The sequence below is a fragment of the Elaeis guineensis genome, chromosome 1 (genome assembly GCF_000442705.2).
Source record: "Elaeis guineensis isolate ETL-2024a chromosome 1, EG11, whole genome shotgun sequence".
Classification (NCBI taxonomy): Eukaryota; Viridiplantae; Streptophyta; class Magnoliopsida; order Arecales; family Arecaceae; genus Elaeis; species Elaeis guineensis.
This window is the reverse complement of record NC_025993.2, coordinates 185,619,909-185,640,551: the sequence shown is the minus strand read 5'-3', so window position 1 is coordinate 185,640,551 and position 20,643 is coordinate 185,619,909. Positions and strand designations below refer to the sequence as shown.

The following is a 20,643-nucleotide window of genomic DNA, read 5'->3' as shown; positions in this document are numbered from 1 at the left end:
TACCAAAGCATGCAAGGAAAGCATGTGCAGGAGAACAAGAGCAAGCACGCATGCATAAGCACATTATATATATAAATATCTTGGAGGAAAAGAAAATACAAGCACATAAAACTAAATCCGTTTACAAATTTTGCACATGGATGGAAAACCATAAATTTTAATCTCCGATCACTATAAGTGTGCAAAAGGCACTAAAAGACCAATAAATAAGCAAAATATTGTTTTTTGCATATGAAACCACAAACTTCCTCCATGAATGTTGCATATGGAAGAAAACATATATTTTGAATGTATAAGTACGATTAAAGCATACAAAAGTGCTCATATGGCCAATAAGTAAACAAAGATGGTTTTAACATGCATGCCTCTTTGAATATGATTTCTAGAAGATCCATCTAAAAGTAATAAGTTGTCATTCCTGAAATGTAACCCAATAAACCAAAAAATGTGAGACTATACCCATACCATCAAGTTTCATATGCCACTATAGATATAACCAAAATTAGCTCCCAAGGAAAATTGACTTAAGAATTAATCAGTTGTGCCCTTTGATATTGTATATTGGATGGTTATAGCTGCAATGACGTTCAAGTATTTTTACATATTAACAGACAAGTTCTAATGGTGTAATACAACCCTAAAACCTGAGGATAAAAGCATAAACTTCTAGCCTGGAGGGTCTATGTGTTGGAATTCGTGTGTTGGGGCATACAAGTGTGTTTTAAAATTTTATTTTCTAAACACCACAGAGAAAGAGAAGTTAAAACACATTTTAATCCATATGATGCATGCATAAAACACAAACCACAAGGATCTACTTCATATGCTGAAATTGTACATATACTAAAATTTAACTTGTGATCAAATCACATACCTGTTTCGCAATTCTTTTCTTCAAATCTGGATCTGGAAGAGAAGAGGCTCTCTCTTAGCCGCACAAATATCCGGTCTCTACGAATATCCACTCGGGATCAGCCTAGAACAGCTCTCTTCAAGTTGAATTTTCTTCTTTAAGAAAATTCAGCCTGCTGAATCTGAACGAAGCCTGGATCGCAATCAACTCTTTGATCTCTTTCCTTGATCTTTTTCTTCTCCTCTTCTCTTGCCTTTCTACCCTTGCTTGTGCTGCTACCATGCACCAGGAACCAGCACCAAGTGGACGTCCGACAGCCTTGGGTGTGGAGAAGAAGTGGGACGCCCAAAGAGCAAGGACATGTGGACATCCAAAGGGAGAGGAAGAGAGGGCGTGGGGCTTCTCTTTGTAGCATGGGGCTTGCTGATTGGGATGCTCTAGAGATCTTAGGGGAGGTCCCTTTAAATAGGCAAAAAGATTGAATCCTATTCAATCTCATAATACAAGTCCTACTTGCATTAGATTTTTCCTAATAACTTAAGTTATTCAACTTCCATTAGGAATCCTTTTAGGCGCCAACTCTTGGAGCCCTTGCACCCATATAAACACACCCCAAAGTGCACCCAAGGGATGTCCCATATAGGATCCATAAGTCCTCTGATCATAGGACACGCCCAACTTGATCAAATCAAGTGGCGCCCCATAATAACTATCAAGAAATATTAATTAGTGACTTGCATCCTTAATTCATTTGATCCAAAACCTTAGACACCCAACAATTGGAGTACAATGAATCTAATTCATTTAGGTTATTAGCAAGTAATTAAATTTGAATTATCTTATCAAATAAGAAATCCAAACGTAAAGAAAAAATTAGATCCAACCATGTACTAGCAAGGTTATCTTGAACTCAATCGGATTTCTCTAAATCCAATTGACATTTCATAAGCTCAATTGCTTATTCCAGACCTAATCCTTTTGTTGTGTGACCCCATAGGTTCAATTCTATCTGGTAGTGTGATATACAATGATCTCTATCAAAGTATCATTGAAACTCTTTTCAATAGATCGGAATAATTCCACTCTAACTCATCAAGGATTGTCGATCTAGAACAATCCTAGTGAGCTCTCACAATCCATCAGTGACACCTAGTAGTATGTATTGGCAACCCAGTAGAACCAAAATGAACTTTCAGGTGTATTTAATGTGTAGTTCAGTCCCTCTATCGTGAGTCCCGACTAGATGACAGATCATGGATAAATCATCAAATCTCAACATCAGTTATATGATAGATTCGATTAGCTCAAGTCCAATTGTGATTTCTATGAAAACTCCTTTCCATCTATCATACTACTGTAGCCACAGATTCTCGAACTTAGCCTCTCAAATCTCATAGAACTACTCTTCTCTATCAAAATCGATAGATCCCATCTTGATGCATACCCTACTCTTACAATGGATCAACTATCGCCAACATCCACTACAAGGGCTCATTGAGACCCATGTTTATATGTCAATCAAACTCCAGCAACCTCACTGCGAGCAGTAATGCCATCTCAGGTCAAAAGACCAATCACACAACTACAGCATCGAGACAATCACTAACGAATGAATAAAAATCTAAGTGATCTCTCATATGGTCACGCTCAGTACTAGTTGTTCTCTAATAACTACCCGCACTCGTCATTCAGTATCTCTACACTGTAGACTAAAGACTCATCTATTTCGAAGGAAGCGATCTGTGCACCGGTCTATCCGAATCGATCATCGTCCTCATGATGATCCTATGATCGAAAGCATTTAGAAATTAAATATATATCTCTAATTCTCAATACTTTGAGAATATGCATCGAAAATTAATTTCATGAATGATTCAAGGACACATCACACTTGAATGAAAAATAAACTTATCATTTTATTGATCAAATCAATGTATTAAATACAAAATTATGTCATAGATTTATTACAATATGTCAGCCATATTGACTTCTAGGACATACATCTAACAATCTCCCACTTGGACTAAAGCCAATTGACCACAAATCTAAACCCCATCTTCTCAAGGTGGACTTTTATTTTCGATTGACTCAACTTCTTTGTCAACAGGTCTGCCACGTTGTCCGCGGAGTCTACTCTTCGCACCTCGATAAGTTTCTTTTCGAGGTAGTTGCGTATAATGTGTTATCGCCGCTCGATGTGCTTTGATTTCTGATGAGACCTCGACTCTTTAGCAAGTGCTATGGCTCCATTGTTGTCGCAGTAAAATGGTATGGCATCCGATGTCATAACCCCAAATTTCGTGATAAACTTCTTGAACTAGAAGCCTTCCTTTGCAGCATCCGAAGCAGCGACATACTCAGCCTCTATGATCGAATCCGCTATGATGGGTTGCTTAGAACTCTTCTAACTAACTGTGCCACCATTACAAACGAACACATATCCTGACGTAGACTTTTTATCATCAGGATCAGACATGAAGTCTGAATCAGTATATCCCTCGACACGCAATTCAGAACCTCCTCCAAAGATCAAGAATAAATACTTAGTCCTTCTTAAGTACTTAAGGATGTTCTTCACAGCTATCCAGTGCTCCTCGTCTGGATTCAACTGATACCTGCTCGTGACACTCACAACAGGAGCAATATTAGATCGAGTACACAGCATGGCATACATGAGGCTTCCTATGATCGAGACATAAGGAATCTTACTCATATGCTGAACTTCCTCAGATGGGTCGAACACATGATCTTGAAAAGATTAATACTATGTCTAAGAGGTAAAAATTCTCTTTTAGAGTTTTCCATGCTGAAACTCTTCAGCACTTTATGTATAGCTTTTGTGACAAGCTTAGCATTCGTTTAGCTCTATCCCTATAGACCTTTATTTCAAGAATATAAGATGCTTCTCCTAGATCTTTTATGGAGAATTCCTTGGACAACCATCTTTTGACCATGGTTAGCATGGGAATATCATTCCCAATGAAGATATCATCCATGTACAATACGAGGAATGTTATTGCACTCCCACTGACCCTTTTGTATATACATGATTCCTCTTCATTTTTTATGAAATTAAACGATTTGATCGTATCATCAAAATGATAATTCCAACTTCGAAAAGCTTGCTTTAATCCGCATATGGACTTTTGCAGCTTGCAGACTGTGATCACCGTCACCAGATGTGAATCCCATAGGCTACTCCATATAGATATCTTCCTCAAGATATCTATTCAAAAAAGCAGTTTTCACATCCAATCTGCCAGATTTCATAATCATAATAAACTGCAACAGCAAGCTATGTGCGGATGGATTTCAGCATTACTACGGACAAGAAGATTTTCTGATAGTCAATACCCTCGCGCTGACTGTAATCTTTTGTCATAAGCCTAGCTTTATAGATCTTTACCTTACCATCGGCATCTATTTTCTTTTTGTAGATCCATTTACACCCAATGGGTACAATACCCTCAGATGGATCCACTAAGATCCAAATTTGGTTCGATTATATGGAGTCAATTTCTGTCTTCATAGCATCTAATCATTTCTCGAAATCGATGTCAAACATCGCTTCATCAAAGGTATTAGGATCATCACCATGACCCTTATCTCCCATAAAGAATATTTTCTTTATTTTCTCCGTAAGCATATTCATGTACCTTTCAGGAGGTCGGAAGACCCTACTAGATCTACGAGGTGGTAGAGAAACGTCAACTACTGGCTCATGAATAATGGATTCCTGAGGATCTATAGCTCTTTGCTCTTCAGAGACCTCTTCGAGCTCAACCTTCCACTGCCACCATCCTGGATAAACTGTTTTTCTAAAAAAATGACGTTCTGACTCACATCACATTGTGATCTTGTGAAAAGTAGTAGTATCCCATGAATTCTTTAGAATACCCAATAAAACGAGCTATAATAGATCTATCCTCTACTTATCCACCATCTATCTCTTGACATAGGCCGGACATCTCCAAGTCTTAAGATAACTTAGACTCGACTTCTTACCACACCATATCTCATATGGTGTGGTAGGAACAGACTTTGATAAAACCCTATTCAACAGGTGAATGACAATTAATAAGGAATGTCCCCAAAGATATAAAGGTAGATCAGTAAAGCTCATCATGGACCTGACCATATCTACTAGGATCCTGTTCCTCCTTTTGGATACCTTGTTGAGCTGAGATGTTTCGGGACGAGTCTATTGAGAGACTATGCCATTGTCCTTAAGATATGCAAAAAAATTTTCGACTAAGGTATTCACCTCCTCGATCAGATCGAAGAACCTTAATAGGTTTACCAGTTTGTTTTTCTACTTTATGTCTGAATTTCTTGAACTTTTCAAAGACTTCAGATTTGTGTTTTATGAGATACACATACCCATACCTAGACAGATCATCAGTAAAAGTAATGAAGTAACTATAACCACCCCTATCCTGCACATCAAATGGCCCACACACGTCGGTGTGTACCAGGACAAGTAACTCAGTGGTCCATATCCTACAAAGGGTAACTTAGACCATTTTTCTTCGAAGGCAAGATTCGCAAGCTAGATACAACTCTAGGTTAAGAGAGCCAAGAATCACATCCCTTTCCAGTTTGTTTATCCTGTCCTCTCCAATATGGCCTAGTCTATGATGCCACAAGTATTTCTGATTAATTTCATCTCTGAGTCTCTTTTGATCTACGGCACTCACTATTTGCTTGTTTAAATTCACATTCGCATCAACATACAAGTGATATAGACTGTCAATTAAAAGACCTCATGCAACTAATTTATTTCGTAAATAAATAGAACAAAATTTTTTATTAAAACTAATTTCAAAACCTTTCTGTGTTAGCATAGACACGGAAATCAAATTCCGACTAGCTACAGGAATAAAAGAACAATCCTTTAAATCTAATCTAAAATCAGACGGTAATCGAAGAAGATAAGTGCCCACGACCTCTGCAGCAACTTTTGCTCCATTGCCGACCCGAAAGATCATATCACCTTCTCTCAATCTCTTACTTTCTATTAGACCCTACATTAAGGTACATATATAAGTACTCGAGCCAGAGTATAATATCCAACTAGAAGTAGAAACCGTAATGTGAGCTTCAATTACGAGCATACCTTCTGAAAGTTTATCATCCTTTTTGATCTTTAAGCTCTCCAAGTAGAGTGGACAGTTCCTCCTCCAGTGGCCTTCAGCATCACAGTGGAAACACTTTTCCTTTGCCTCAGCCTTCTTAGGAACTTCCTTCCTTGGCTTGTTCTTTTTCTTCTGCTTCTTAGCGGATTTATTCTTTTTTTTCCCAGTAAACTTTCTCTTGGAAGAAGTCTACTCCACAACGAGAACAGTGCCCCTTGAACTCTTCAAGGTTCCTTCCGTAGTGACCAACATGTTGACCAGTTCGGATATAGTGCAATCGAGTTTGTTCATATAAAAATTTACAATAAATCAACTATATGAACTCGTAAGGGATTGAAGGATCAAATCTATCTGCAATTCCTTTTGCATATCAAGCCCGAGCTTCCCAACTCCTCTATGTCCTTGATTACTGTCATACAGTGCTCATGGACAAACTGCCCTTCGCACATCTTCAAATTGAAATCTCTTGGACACTCCGAAGCGCACAGTACGGCTCTACTCACCATACAACTCTTGCAGGTGAGTTATCATAGCTCTGAAATTGGGCATATGTTCATGCTGGCTTTGCAACTCGTTTGACATTGATGCCAGCATATAGCACTTGATCCGACTGTCTTTATTCGTCCATTTTTCAAAAGCAGCCCTTTGCTCAGTAGTAAGACGGTTTGGTAATACTATGGGTTCCTGATCGAGTACATAACTTAATTTTTCTGAGATCAGGACAATCCTGAGATTTCTGAGTTAGTCTTTGTAATTAGTTTCGATCAAACGATTGGTTTCAAGGATGCGGGCTAGAGGATTTGAGGCTGACATTGTTTAACTGCGAGTAGAGATTCAAGTTAGATTTTTGTACTTAAATGTTATATTTGCTTCTAAAGACTTTAAGATGCAAACAATGACTCCCACTAATTTTTCGGATCCTTTCACTCTCCGGATGGAAAACGAAAATCCTAATACAACAAAAGATTCCTAGTGGGTGCTGCAGTCCCACCGATGTCATGCACCTCATCTAACAGTTGTTGATCATACGCATACTGATGCGTAGACAATTCTTTGCCCAGATGCTTCTCTAAGCATGTTGCAGCGACTTAATCTCTAAGTTATATATAGGCTCACCTAACAGTTATTGCCCACGCTCCTTAGTTAAGTCCGACCCACTATTCACAAACAGGTATAAGACCGTCATTGGGTCCCTCACCTAACAGTTATTGGGCCCAATCCCATCCTTACCCTGGAGCAACTCTTTGCTAATAGAGTGGTTGCGTGTTCTCAAACTGAACCAGTGTGACCAGCCGAGAACAATCAACGCCGATAGCACGTCTACATATCTACAACGATGGAAGACCTATGGACTTAATATTTATGGAGAGGTTTAGATTTAGGTCTCATCTAATCAGTCATCATATGATCGATCTAATTGTCATGAACTAAACCAAACCGCTAAGCAACCTTGTTCAAGACCCAATCTTCCAAATTGGCCAGGTAAGTGAAGATCGGTGGAGATCTCCCTGTTGCTTTCCTTAGATACTAATAAATTGATCAGATAAGCTAACGGAACCAATTAAATAACCACGTCTCAATTACTTGCCTTAGACACCAATAGATCAATTGGTCCAAACATGTTAACTCAAGCGAATCAGGCTCAAACCATCGAGCCAAATTAGATCTTTAGGTTAATCGATTCTACATATGGGACTCAATCAATTTGATCAACAACAATTGCATGATCATATAACTTAATTAATCTAACCCTAATCAATACTTGACTCGGTTTCATCAATTACTTAATCAAATTAAACCCATATGAATCAAATCAAAAATCTTAAATGCAATCCTATTACATGACCTAATTTTTTATTTTTCCATAACCAAAACTCTCATGCACAAACATAAATTTCAAATTTCAAAATCAAATTTTAGATCTAAATTCTTTGCATGAAAGTATGTTTTAAATCATGAAAATAATTTTCAGATTTAGCATACAAACATATATCTCATACATGCATGTAAAATTTATATCTAAATAAAAATTCAGATCAATACATGATATCATATATCTCATATACTAATCATGAATCATATTAAAAATAATTTTATGACCTAAATATGCAATCATATATCTCATATATGAATCATGAATCAGGTCATATAAAATTTCAGGTTTATGCATGCATCTACATATTATGTGAACATGAATTAGAAATCGTTCTAGATCAAAATTCAAATCTATGCATGCTTTCACATATCAACTATATGTTGTAAAATCAAACTCAAAATTAAATTTCTGACTCAAAAAATTCATCTATACATCTCATGTATCAAGAAAAAATCAGATTTTGAAACTCTTTTTAAAATATGTATGACAATTTTATGCATATGAAATCCATGGCTCTGATACCACTATTGGAATTCGTGTGTTGGGGCATATGCAAGTGTGTTTCAAAATTTTATTTTCTAAACATCACAGCAAAAGAGAAGATTAAAATACCTTTTAATCCATATGACGCATACATAAAACACAAACCACAAAAATCTACTTCGTATGCTAAAATTGTACATATGCTGAAATTTAACTTGTGATCAAATCACATACTTGTTTCACAATTTCTTTCTTCAAATCTAGATCTGAAAGAGAAGAGACTCTCTCTTAGCCGCACAAGTATCCAACCTCTATGGGTATCCACTCGGGATCAGCCTAGAACAGCCCTCTTCAAGTTAAATTTTTTTCTCTAAGAAAATTCAAACTGTTGAATCTGAACGAAACCTGGATCGCGATCAACTCTTTGATCTCTTTTCTTGATCTTCTTCCCCTCTTCTCTTGCCTTTCTACCCTTGCTTGTGCTGCTACCATGCACCAAGAACCAGTATCAAGTAGACGTCCCACAGCCTTAGGCGTGAAGTGGGATGCCCAAAGAGCAAGGACGTGTGGACGTCCAAAGGGAGGAGAGAAAGGAAGAGGAAGAGAGGGCATGGGGCTTCTCTTTATGGCGTGAGGCTTGCTGGTTGGGATACTCTAGAGACCTTAGGAGAGGTCTGTTTAAATAAACAAAAGGATTGAATCATATTCAATCTCGTAATACAAATCCTACTTGCATTAGGTTTCCTAATAACTTAAGTTAGTCAACTTCCATTAGGAATCCTTTTAGGCACCAACTCTTGGAGCCCTTGCACCCACATAAACACACCCCAAAGTGCACCCAAGGGACGTCCCATATGGGATCCATAAGCCCTCTAATCATGGGACACGCCCAACTTGATCAAATCAAGTTGCGCCCCATAATAACTATCAAGAAATATTAATTAGTGACTTGCACCTTTAATTCATTTGATCCAAAACCTTAGACACCCAATAATTGGAGTCCAATAAATCTAATTTATTTAGGTTATTAACAGATAATTAAGTTTGAATTATCTTATCAAATAAGAAATCCAAACGTAAAGAGAAAATTGGATCCAACTATGTGCTAGCAAGGTTACCTTGAACCCAATCGGATTTCTCTTGATCCAATTGACACTTCATAAGCTCAATTGCTTATTCCAGACCTAATCTCTTTGTTGTGTGACCCCATAGATTCAATTCTATCTGGTAATGAGATATACAATGATCTCTATCAAAATATCATTGAAACTCTTTTCAATGGATCGGAATAATTTCACTCTAACTCATCAAAGATTGTCGATCCAGAACAACCCTAATAAGCTCTCACAATCCATCAGTGACACCTAGCAGTATGTAGTGACAATCCAGTAAAATCGAAATAAACCTCTAGATGTAGTTAACGTGTGATTCAGTCCCGATGTAGTTAACGTGTGATTCAGTCCCTCTATCGTGAATTCCGACTAGATGACAAGTTATGGATAAATCGTCAGACCTCAACATTAGTCATATGATAGATTTGATTAGCTCAAGTCCAATTTTGATTTTTATGAAAACTCTTTTCTATCTATCACACTACTGTGGCCACAAATTCTCGGACTTAGCCTCTCAAATCTTATAGGACTACTCTCTATCAAGATCGATAAATCTCATCTTGATGTATACCCTACTCCTACAGTGGACCAACTGTTGCCAACGTCTACTATAAGAGCTCATTGAGACCCATGTTTATGTGTCAATCAAACTCCAGCAGCCTCACTACGAGCAGTAGTGCCATCTCAGATCAAAAGACCAGTCACACAATTACAGTATCGAGACAATCACTGACAAATGAATAGAAATCCAAGTGATCTCTCGTATGGTCACGTTCAATACTAGCTGTTCTCTAACAACTATCTGCACTCGTCGTCATGTCTCTACACTATAAACTAGAGACTTATCTATCCCAAAGGAAGCGATCTGTGCGCCGATCTATCCGGATCGATCACCGTTCTCATGATAATCCTATGATCGAGAGCATTTAAGAATGAAATACATGTCTCTAATTCTCAATATCTTGAGAATATATATCAAAAATTAATTTTATGAACGATTCAAAGACACATCATACTTAAATGAAAAATAAACTTGTCCTTTTATTAATCAAATCAATGTATTAAGTATAAAATTGTACCCTAGATTTATTACAATGTGTCAGCCATATTAGCTTCTAGGACATACATCTAACACTATGTACTAATTGCAAGTCAAGAAGTAAATACACCAAACACTATATTTGTAGGAGATGATATGCCGTAAACAACGCTTTACTTTCAAAGTTGAAGGAATCGACACAAATCACATAAAGAAGAACAACATAGAATAATGATCCAATGGAAGATTTATAGTGGACCTGTGATGGCCCGGCCCGAGTAAAGAATCCCAGAATCAGCCAAAGCTCAAACGAAAAAAAAAAAAAAAACAGAGGAGAAGAACTCCCGAAGGGAGTCTTCTTCCTCCTTTCGCCGGCTCCCAATCGGAGTCGGAAAGAGCCCCCCTCCGGCTCTATTTAAGGAGGAGAACCCTCCTCTCTCCCTTCCACCAAAGATCCGAGATCCAGTCGGCGGCAATCGCTGGAAAACCATCGCGGAGACCCGTCCCTGTGTCCGTCCAATTGCTCGTCGGAAAAGCCTTGCCGGCGTCAGAGGTAAGCCTCCTCCCCTTCCTCTCTTCTCCCCTTTCCTTCCCATGTCTGTGTGCACGCTCACCGGCGACCGGAGTCACCGAATTTTGTTGCAGAAGAAACTTTTATTTTTGCCATTTTTCTTTGATTTCCGACGCCGGTGGTCACCGCCGACCACCGGTTTGGCCCTCCTCTTGTCGTTGGGTCGCCCCCTCCTGCCGATGGCCGCCCCACGCCGGCTGCGCCGCCGGTCGGAACTCCAATGAGGGGACCTCACGGTCCCCTGTTTCAGTCAAAGTAAGCCCGGGAAGAAGAAAAGAAAAATAAGGAAAAGAAAAGAAAAAGAAAAAGAAAAAAAAAGGAGAGAGAAGAAAAAGAAGAAAAATAATATAATAATAATAAATAGGATTTTCTCTCCTCTCTCTTTTGTGAAGAAAAAGAAAATAAAAAAAGAGAGAAGAAAAAAAAATTATTAAATTAATTAATAAATAATGATATAAATAATAAAATATGAGAAAGAGAGTTTCTCTCTCTTCCCTCTCTCTCTTCAGCTTGAACTAGTATTTTCTCTCTCTAGAATTGGACTTTCTCTCTCTACTTTCTCTCTCTAAAATCCTCCCTCTAGATTATTTCTCTCCTAAGATTTTTAAAATTTTAAGAAGAATGATGATGAATTTAAATAATCCTCGTGATAGATTTTTGATCTGTGATCATCGGACGGTACACCATCCACTTTGATCAGATCAGATATTTTTAGATTTTATTTCTTATGATTTTATTGAATTATCCACATGATAATTTCAGCATGATTTAATCTGATCGATCAGATTTGTTGAATCATATCGTCTGAGGAGTTCAAGATGAATTTTCTCTCTCTAAAATTTTCTCTCTAAAATTCTCTCTAAAATATTCTCTTGATTGATTCTCTCTCTAAAAAGATTAGTAAATGAAGAAATTTCTTTTAATAGTCCTGATCTGATTCTAATGAAGAATTCTGATCCATGATTGTCAGACAGCGTACTGGCACCCACCTTAATCAAATCATGAATCTTTAGATTTGATCATCCATGATTTCAATCTAGTCATGACTTAATTTGATCATGTTGATTTCACCAATCGAGATATTGGACCAATCGTAATGTTGGATTGTGTCACCTGATCAATTCGAATTGTACCTCATGAATTCTCTCTCCTCTAATTGTCTCTCTCTACTTGATTTTATGAAATCGATGAAGAAATCTCGGTCCTATCACTTCGAATCCGATTTGATCTGATAGTCAAACTTTGGATCGTTTAGGTCCTAATTAGATTTTGATTAGATAAAATTAGATGATCGGACCCAATTTAAACCGTTGAAATATAGTATTCGTATTCTTTCTAATTATTGAAATTGATTCTGTATAGGATTGTGGATGTTTGATCATGGGATATCGCAATATGATCTACGAACGAAATTTTTGAAAAAAAATTTATAGAATTATGTGAATTTATTGGAATGCGTTCGAGATAAGTAATATTTCACTTTTTCTAGATTTATCGGCAAATTATAATGTATTTTTCTGACATGATTTGTGAAACGATGCATAAATTGGATGAATGGTATTTTGTTATGAAAATATCTTATTTGAAATGTTATGATGAAGCATGATTGAACATATTGATTCCATGATGCATTATATTGATTGATTTCGATACTACATGATTATATGTTTTATTATCGAAATTAGAATATGAAATATGATTTATGAAGAATTATGATATAAGAAACAACATGAATTAACAACCTGACTATGTAAAGGACCCTGCCAATGGGGACATATACGTTGGCAATTAATTTGTCCTGAGGGTTTACGTCGCCAGAGAGACCGGCGACAAACCGCTAGAGAGACTAGCGGTTCCAAAGGACTTTGCTGCTAGATGATTCGCAGCTCACCGCAAGAAGATACGCGGTGTTATGACCCTACCACAGGAAAAATGTGGTCATAGCTCATGGTTGACGAAAAGAATTTAAAAACGAAAGAAATTGAAATCTGGAAAGAAATTTGAATTTTCGAGAAAGAAATGAATTTGGCATGAATTATTTTGCATTATTGAAATTAATTTCGAATTGATGAACTCTATATGCTTATTTTCTATAAATGATTATTTACTTAAATGCCTGATAAAATCTGTTGAAAAGTGATCATTGCTTACTGGGCTGTCTAGCTCATTACCTCCTATTTTACTGTTTTTACAGATGTTGAGGAATTAAGATGATACAAGATATGAATGGAAGAGTGATCAGAAGCAAAATCTCCATATTTTTAATTTAGGTTGAAAGTCTTATTGAATTTGATGTAAGGCCTATGAATCATTGTTGAATTTATTGAGATATTAAAGAAAAAATTTAGGTCGTTATGTTTTAGATTTGAATTATTGACTAATTATTCCGCTGTTGTTTTAAGATAGCATGATAAGATGCCTTGCATGCTTATGGAAAGAGTTTTCTATGAGTATGCGGCGGTTGCCATGATCCTCGATTCACAATCTCGGGTCGGGGGCGTGACAGGACCAAACCCAGACTCGGTCTAACCAAATAAAAAGTGGATTATGTCCAGGTCCCAATCATAGACATAGCCATTTTGGATTGCATCTAAGCCAAGTTGGATGCAAACCCAACCACCTGCTTGCACCTTAAGCTTAAAGCTGTCATGATAGTTAAATGACAATGTAGAGGAGAACCGCTAATTGACTCATGGACCAAAGTTGTCAAGATACCAGACAATCATGGTAAAACTCAATCAGAAAAGGGTAGGGCTAAAGACATCAAAGCATAAACCCAGTGACAAAAAAAAGACAAACAATCCCACACAGCATGAACCTGTAAAAACAAATGCTTAGACTTACTATGTTTTTTCTTGAGGTGATGCTTTTAGATTTAATCTTCTGAATCAAAAGCCCACATTATTAAATCTATCCCACAAAGCATACTCCAACAATAGAATGCATGAATTGGGCGGTCAATGGATTGAAGAAAATAATTCTTGAGAAAGAGAAAGAAACATGTCAAAGATGCATGGCAATAACTTGTGGAAGGAAAAGGGGGGGGGTGGATCTAATATTCTACGTTTGTTCTTTCAGCAAGGGATTAAACTGCTAGTCATGTCATTCATGCCGCCTGGAACAAAGCATGCCAAACCTGGACCAGCACATGGCACGGTTGCATGTCATGCATTTCAATGTGTGCCAAACGCTACAAACCATCTCAATTCCACAAAGGCATTTAAAATCTTGCTCATCATAATAAAGGTGTATGTGGCATGTTCTCTTTGAAGACAGAAATTGAGGCCATTTGGCACTGTGAGATCAAGAGTGCATTGCAATGAAGATCGAGGATATAATTTTATGATTTCTAGTTGAACAAATATGGCAGATTTTCTATTTATCTTACGAGAGTTATTGTATTTTCAAAGGCCGTTGTTTTAGGCTAATTCAGGGGTAGTACAGGAAGCTATACCAAGGGAAAGATTATTGTGAATCTTCTGCCATACAACACAGAGGATTATTGTGAATCCTCTGCTGTACCACATATTCAATTACTTCTAACTGGATATAGAAGATGTTCAACCTAATGTACCTAAGGATCAATAACCAACTCTAAGATCATTGCTTAACTCATGTTCAATACTAAGATAGAGGGACCTGGCAAACCGAAAAGAATGCAAAATGATGGTAGCTATATGAAGACCTATGATCAGGTCATCCACTTAATTATGCAAAGTAAAGCCTATTTGGAGAACAACCGATATAATGAATGGGTATGACAAAGTGCTGCCCATACTAAAAAGGAAGTGATACTTGGCAAAAGGATATTGACAATGATGAGGGTCCAATAGCACCAACACAAAGCAGTGGAAGAAGTTAGACATACTTCACTAGTCAACACATGATTATAGCAGTTAGGAGGAAGAACATTTAAGAAAATAAACTAGACCATAGCTGGAAGGAGAATGGTTAGGATAGCAGGCATTTTAATTATGAGGAGGACCAAGATAACTAGCATAATGAGCATGGTGATAATGAAGACAGTTATGAAGATGATGATCATGGTTATTAGGGTAGCGACCAAGCAATGGTCCGAATAGTAATGCTACTAGTATTGATGGCACTTGTGTTCACCTGATCTCGAGATTGCTGATTCTTCTCAAAGTAGAAATTTGAGAGTTCCTGCCTCTAGAGAGATACTAAACTAGGAAATAAATGATAAGTACTAAATAAACAACTATTTGTTAAAGTTATAAAAAAGACACAAATTTACAAAAGACCATGACTTCTCCAGTACACATGCGCACCTCGCAAATACTTTCTTGCATTATTAAGAAAAGATGATATCAAATCAAATAAGACTAGGACTAACAAAATCAGAAGGCATCAGATCTTTGATGCATAAACTCCCTCCCTCGTTCCCTCTCCCTTTTGTTCCAATCTAGAACTCATACTCACACCTACGTACATCTGACAGAAATAGCAAGCAAAGCCGGCTTGGTATATTGGAGCCTTAAGAACATGCTGACTGGAAAAATAGCAAAATTAAAGGTTAAACTTCGTGAAGAAGACAAAGAAACAATATGGTAGATGCCATTAAAGCAAAATGTGGCGGAACATGCAGAACTACAAGAAGAGTGATTTCTCAATTTCCTCTACTATATAATGCATCAACATAACAATGACGAAAGAATGCAAGTTAAGCACAAAACTCCTAAAAGCGGTCAGCCATACAACAACAACAACTAGAAACAAGTTAAGCCCCCTTTCTCTTCCTTCATTCTGATGACAAAATAAAAATGCCAAGATCAGTAAGCAGCATACCGGGACCATGAAGATGATGCGAACTATGTAGCGCTGGTAAGTAGGCTCCGTGTAGTTCAAGAGGTGCCTGTATATGTGGAGCATCGCCAGCACCATGGCTCCGACTGTGCATGGGAATGCAACGATGACAAAAAGAATAGGCGCCATAATCGGAAGAAACTAAAACCAGTGTGCCTCCTAACATGTTGGTGAAACCCCAAAAAGGAAAATAAAAAATAAAAAATCTAAAGCAGTCAAGAAGATCTAATTAAAAAATAAAAATAGAAGTTAGAGGGGGGAAAAGGGTGGAGAGAGCGAGAGAGACAACTTATAGCACATAGAATCAGTGTCCGAACTCGTAACAAACCTCGGGAGAAAGTTCCCTCCTTCAAATCCGACTCATCTCGTCTTCGCCTTGGCCTGCCTCATGGATTAATCGGAGCCTTAGGGCAAAGTTCTCTAGTCCCGCAATTGGGGAAGGGAAGAAGAGGAACAGCGAAGTAAACCCTAGCGGCCCCTCTCTTTCTAGAAAGGGGGAATCGCGGATGATTTGGAGGAAAAGGTTGGCTGCGGAAAGCGAATTTCGCAACTGAAAGAGGTAAAGAGCGGAAGGAAAGGAAAAAAAAAAAACTGCTCGAAGAGGAATCTCGCAATGGGAATTTCAGAGGAAGAGTAGCGGGGGAGGGAATTGGGTTTGAGGGGAGGCGAAAGGGAAATCTAGGGTAGAGGTGCAGGAGGGGGAGGAAGCGTTGTCGGCTCTCTTCTTCTTTTCTCCTCGCTTGTGAAGACCGACAAGAGTAGGCGGAGGAGAAGGGGAGAGAAGGATGACGGCAGGCAGTGGCAGCGTTGGCGTCGGTGTATTATCGTAAAAGATGGTCGTCGTATGGGCAGACTGAGAGCGGAAAGGGTAGAGGGAAGAGTCAGTCCCCAAGATCTGCAGCCAGGATGTCCCCCCCCTCGACAACTCGCCACCGGTTCAAGGTACCAAGCCACCGCTGCTCGAGAACCCAGCACCGGTACAGCCTGGACGCGTCTAAAATTAAACGATATATCTCACCCAACGTCGCGCAATTTATAACGGCCCTTTTTTTTCTTTTTTTTCAATTTATCATTACCATTTCCTTCTGCAGTTTTGCATGACATCCCAACAGCTTTGTATTTTTACTCTTGATAGACTCCTCGGATTTCTCTCTGATTTATACATGTTTTCACTTAATATGGAACTAGGATTTCGGTGAAACAAAAAAAGAATGTTTTATGGCCAATTTAAATCTATCAATTGTCTCATAAGACTTGCATCGTACACCCAAAAAATTCCCAGCATGTGATATTTCCTAGCAAAGCCAAATAGAATGGAGTTTACCAGGAAACGTTACCATGGTATACCAAAAAAAAAAAAAGAAAAAGAAAGAAAGAAAAATTACCCATCGATCTAACCTTTTAGCTAAATAAAATATTAAAACCTCTTAGCGATTATGTTCAAATTCTACCTTCATCTTGAAGCCGCACTTATCTTATTGCATAGCTCATCACTTGCATGACTCATCTTCTTAAAGGTATTTAGCTAATACTTGGTTGTCAATGTATTTCAGTATACTGAGACTGGAAAAGAAAAATATAAAATCGTCATATGGTCAGCTTCATCTCTTCTCGATCAAACACATCCTATATGTTGCACTTGCTCCCGTTATATGCACCTCATTCAATGTGTTGCAGTCACCATTAGTAACAACATGAATCCTTTCACTTGTAATTAAGGATCGCTTTTTTTTTTTGCTTAATTAGACCAATGTTTATTTAAAGTTAAAAATTTTGAGGAAAGCTTAAATCTAGGCCTAGATATTTATAGCATTCTCTGTAACTTTTGTTTTATTAACATAATCATTTTAGATATTTCTATCCATCTAATAATTCATATTAAAGATGAGAACTGAGATATAATAGCCACAAAGGGAAGTTCTATCATGCTCCTTTCATTTTTTTCCTTCCTTGTTGTGTCGATGATTTAATCATCTACTTCTCCTCCCCGTCCCAACTCTCTAATCATCCTTTCTTTTATCATCAATTCTCCTTTTTCATATTTGTTTATCTAGATCTATTTATCAAGAAGACCATAATTGACAATAGATTCACTATTATTGATAGATTCATTATCACTAGCTGAACCAAGGGTGATCTTACTTGTTATTGCATCAACACTTTTTGTAGTCCACATTATGATTATGATTGGATCAATAGAGTTCCAATCTTGTGCTATCACATGCAATCTGTATTGCAAATTATGTTTTAGCCTCTTGTTATTAGAATTTTCAATTGATATTATTATGACAGATTTCAAGCATACTTTCATGATCTTTTTTTTCTTTTGATGCATCAAATGATTGAATCAAGTTAATAAAAGTTGTCCCCGTCGTGAAATATTGGATACATCTAAATGCCAAAAGTATAAGTTTCCAAACGAGCATAAACATGTTTATGGTAGCAGGCTCCTAAGTCTAGCATGCCATAAACTTCTAATGTGGTTTGCCCCTAAAAAATATTTAAATGATGGTAACTTCATAGAAAAATAGGATTTGGTTTGGTTTATATAGTGGTTGTGATAAACCCATTAAAGTCATAGCCCTTGCTGAACCTATTTAAGCCCTAACCCTTTTGCAAGCTTAGGGTCAAATCTCATCTTAGACAAACTATAGGTATCTACCAGCTTATAGTCAGCCCAAAAATTGCATATGCGGCAATATCTCTAATTTATATGCATAGTAGGCCATATCTAATCTACATGCATAATATGCATAATGTATTCTAATCTACATGGATAATATGCATAATGTATTGGACCTGCTTTGATATTATCTCTAACAATCCAACACTTTACTAAAAACATCTAGTCAAAAATTATTATTTTGATTCCTTGATGGTGTATAAGTATCCAAGTTTTTGATGCAAAATCAATATGGGACTAAATACACACCTGTATGGATCCTCAAAAGACAAGATAATTTCTCTCATCTTTTTATAATTCTTCCTTTAACTAGTATTTAGGATGTGCAACATATATTATTAGATGTGTGATGGCTTTGATTGTAAGAAAGGCTTGGGGAAGAAGTTTTTGCTTATTAGATTTGGAAAGGAAGGATCACATCAAGGTTCTTAAGATCTTTAGAGAATAAATATAGGAATACCTTGAGACAATAGCAGCATGAATAGCAAATTATAAACCTTTCACATTATCACATGGAGATAATCTTTTCAATGCTTCTTTAAGGGAAAATGTACTTCAAATTTATTGTATATGAAATAGCTTTTTTTTGAAAAAAAAAAAGACACACACACACACACACAAATATCAGCGATGCAGAAAAGGCAGCCTCTGTTTGCTTCAAATAATTGCATCCATTTAGCATCCTCTTCCTTTTGGAAAGCTGTCCTATTGGACAACTTTCATTCCAACATCAAACCTTTCATTAGATAATGGATTTAAGAAAGGATTCCAGAAAATCTTGTGATTGGAAGCATCCTCTTCTATTACTCTTCCGAGTTGACATTGGGCTAGCATTGACAAACCATTTCCCAGAACTCCTCTCACCTCTTGCTCATGCAAGGGCTTTTGATCAACCTACGACACTTACTCTTAGAGATGGATAGCTAGCCATATTTTTTGTGTAAAATCCTACTATAAAGTTAGGAACATAGTTGGTAGACACTTTGCATAGACATGCTATATTTGGAATTCACGGCTTTCATCCAAAGTCATAAGCTTTGCCTAACTCTCAAAATATGGGAAAATCTTTACTGCATATAATCTCTATAAAAGGATGCTTGGATCTACACCAATCTGTCCTGTGCGACTCCCAGTCTCAATTGGCTCAACACGTCTTCTTTCTTTCTCTTCTTAACAGAGGTTTAATTGGTTACACTTTCTTGGATGTGTTAACATCATACAAATGAAGTAGATCCTTTTTGAACTAATTGTAAAAAATCATACCGTTGCCTTTTTTCCCCCTTTTGTGTGTGCGGGTGGTGGTGGTGGGGGGGGATGTTACAAATAAGGAGGCAAGTCTCAAATAAAAAGAACGGCCATTGCACTCGGTATAATCAGTACCTTCATCTGCTAAATACTTACCCGACAAGTTCACTTGTAAACATGCGTAAGATGATACTTGAAGAACTTCTAAATTTGCAGATATCCTTGAGAAAAGATGGTAATGGGGAGTAAATGGTGGCTGGTCAGAAATCCAACTGATGGCAGTCAGTGAACCACCTTCCACCAAAATTTCTGATGTTGACAGGTATAAATGCATAGCATATGCCTCCCCCAGGCAACCATTAATTGAAACTGTTAGAATAAATTAAAATGCATAATTTACCATACCATCCTATACTGGTATCATATCAATACTGACATATCATATTAAATTATGTATCAATACTACAATAAAATAGTACATATATGAAATTTAATATCCAGATAGCGAACCTTACTGGAATTGATATACTATCTTTAATAATGAAACCTGCAGCAGCTTTCCTAATCTACTGACCCATTAAAATTTATCTTCCCTGAAGGCTGCCAACCAACTGGAAAAAGTTGAGGAGGGCCTAAGGCCCTGAACAGCCCCCTCGCCTTGCTGCCGTAGGAAGATCTTCATTCTTTTGGGTGCTGATGAACTCGGTAGCTAGAAGATTGGCATTCCCCACAAGAAGAAAACAATCGGTTCTAAAAGATTCTGAACTATCCATGTTGACCAACTAATTTCGAGAATAAGAACCTCTATCTGCCAAGAAATTT

The 20,643-nt window shown here is 37.3% G+C and overlaps 1 protein-coding gene across 2 annotated transcripts in view; it reads right to left on the bottom strand.

Annotated features, from left to right (window-relative positions):
• The window catches only part of LOC105035006 (uncharacterized), a 28,083-nt gene extending 11,193 nt beyond the window's left edge, over nucleotides 1-16,890 (bottom strand). The window contains exons 1-2 of one of the 2 annotated variants that reach the window (XM_010910390.4): nucleotides 16,222-16,890; nucleotides 15,876-16,052 (exon numbers count right to left, since the gene is read on the bottom strand). In XM_010910390.4, the coding sequence (XP_010908692.1) occupies nucleotides 15,876-16,022 (147 nt within the window). In that variant the 5' untranslated portion in view covers nucleotides 16,023-16,052; nucleotides 16,222-16,890. Of the gene's footprint in view, nucleotides 1-874; nucleotides 1,433-15,875; nucleotides 16,053-16,221 lie in introns of those variants that run through there. The other variant, XM_073250718.1, reaches the window with a different exon arrangement.
• Nucleotides 16,891-20,643: the final 3,753 nt, after the last annotated feature.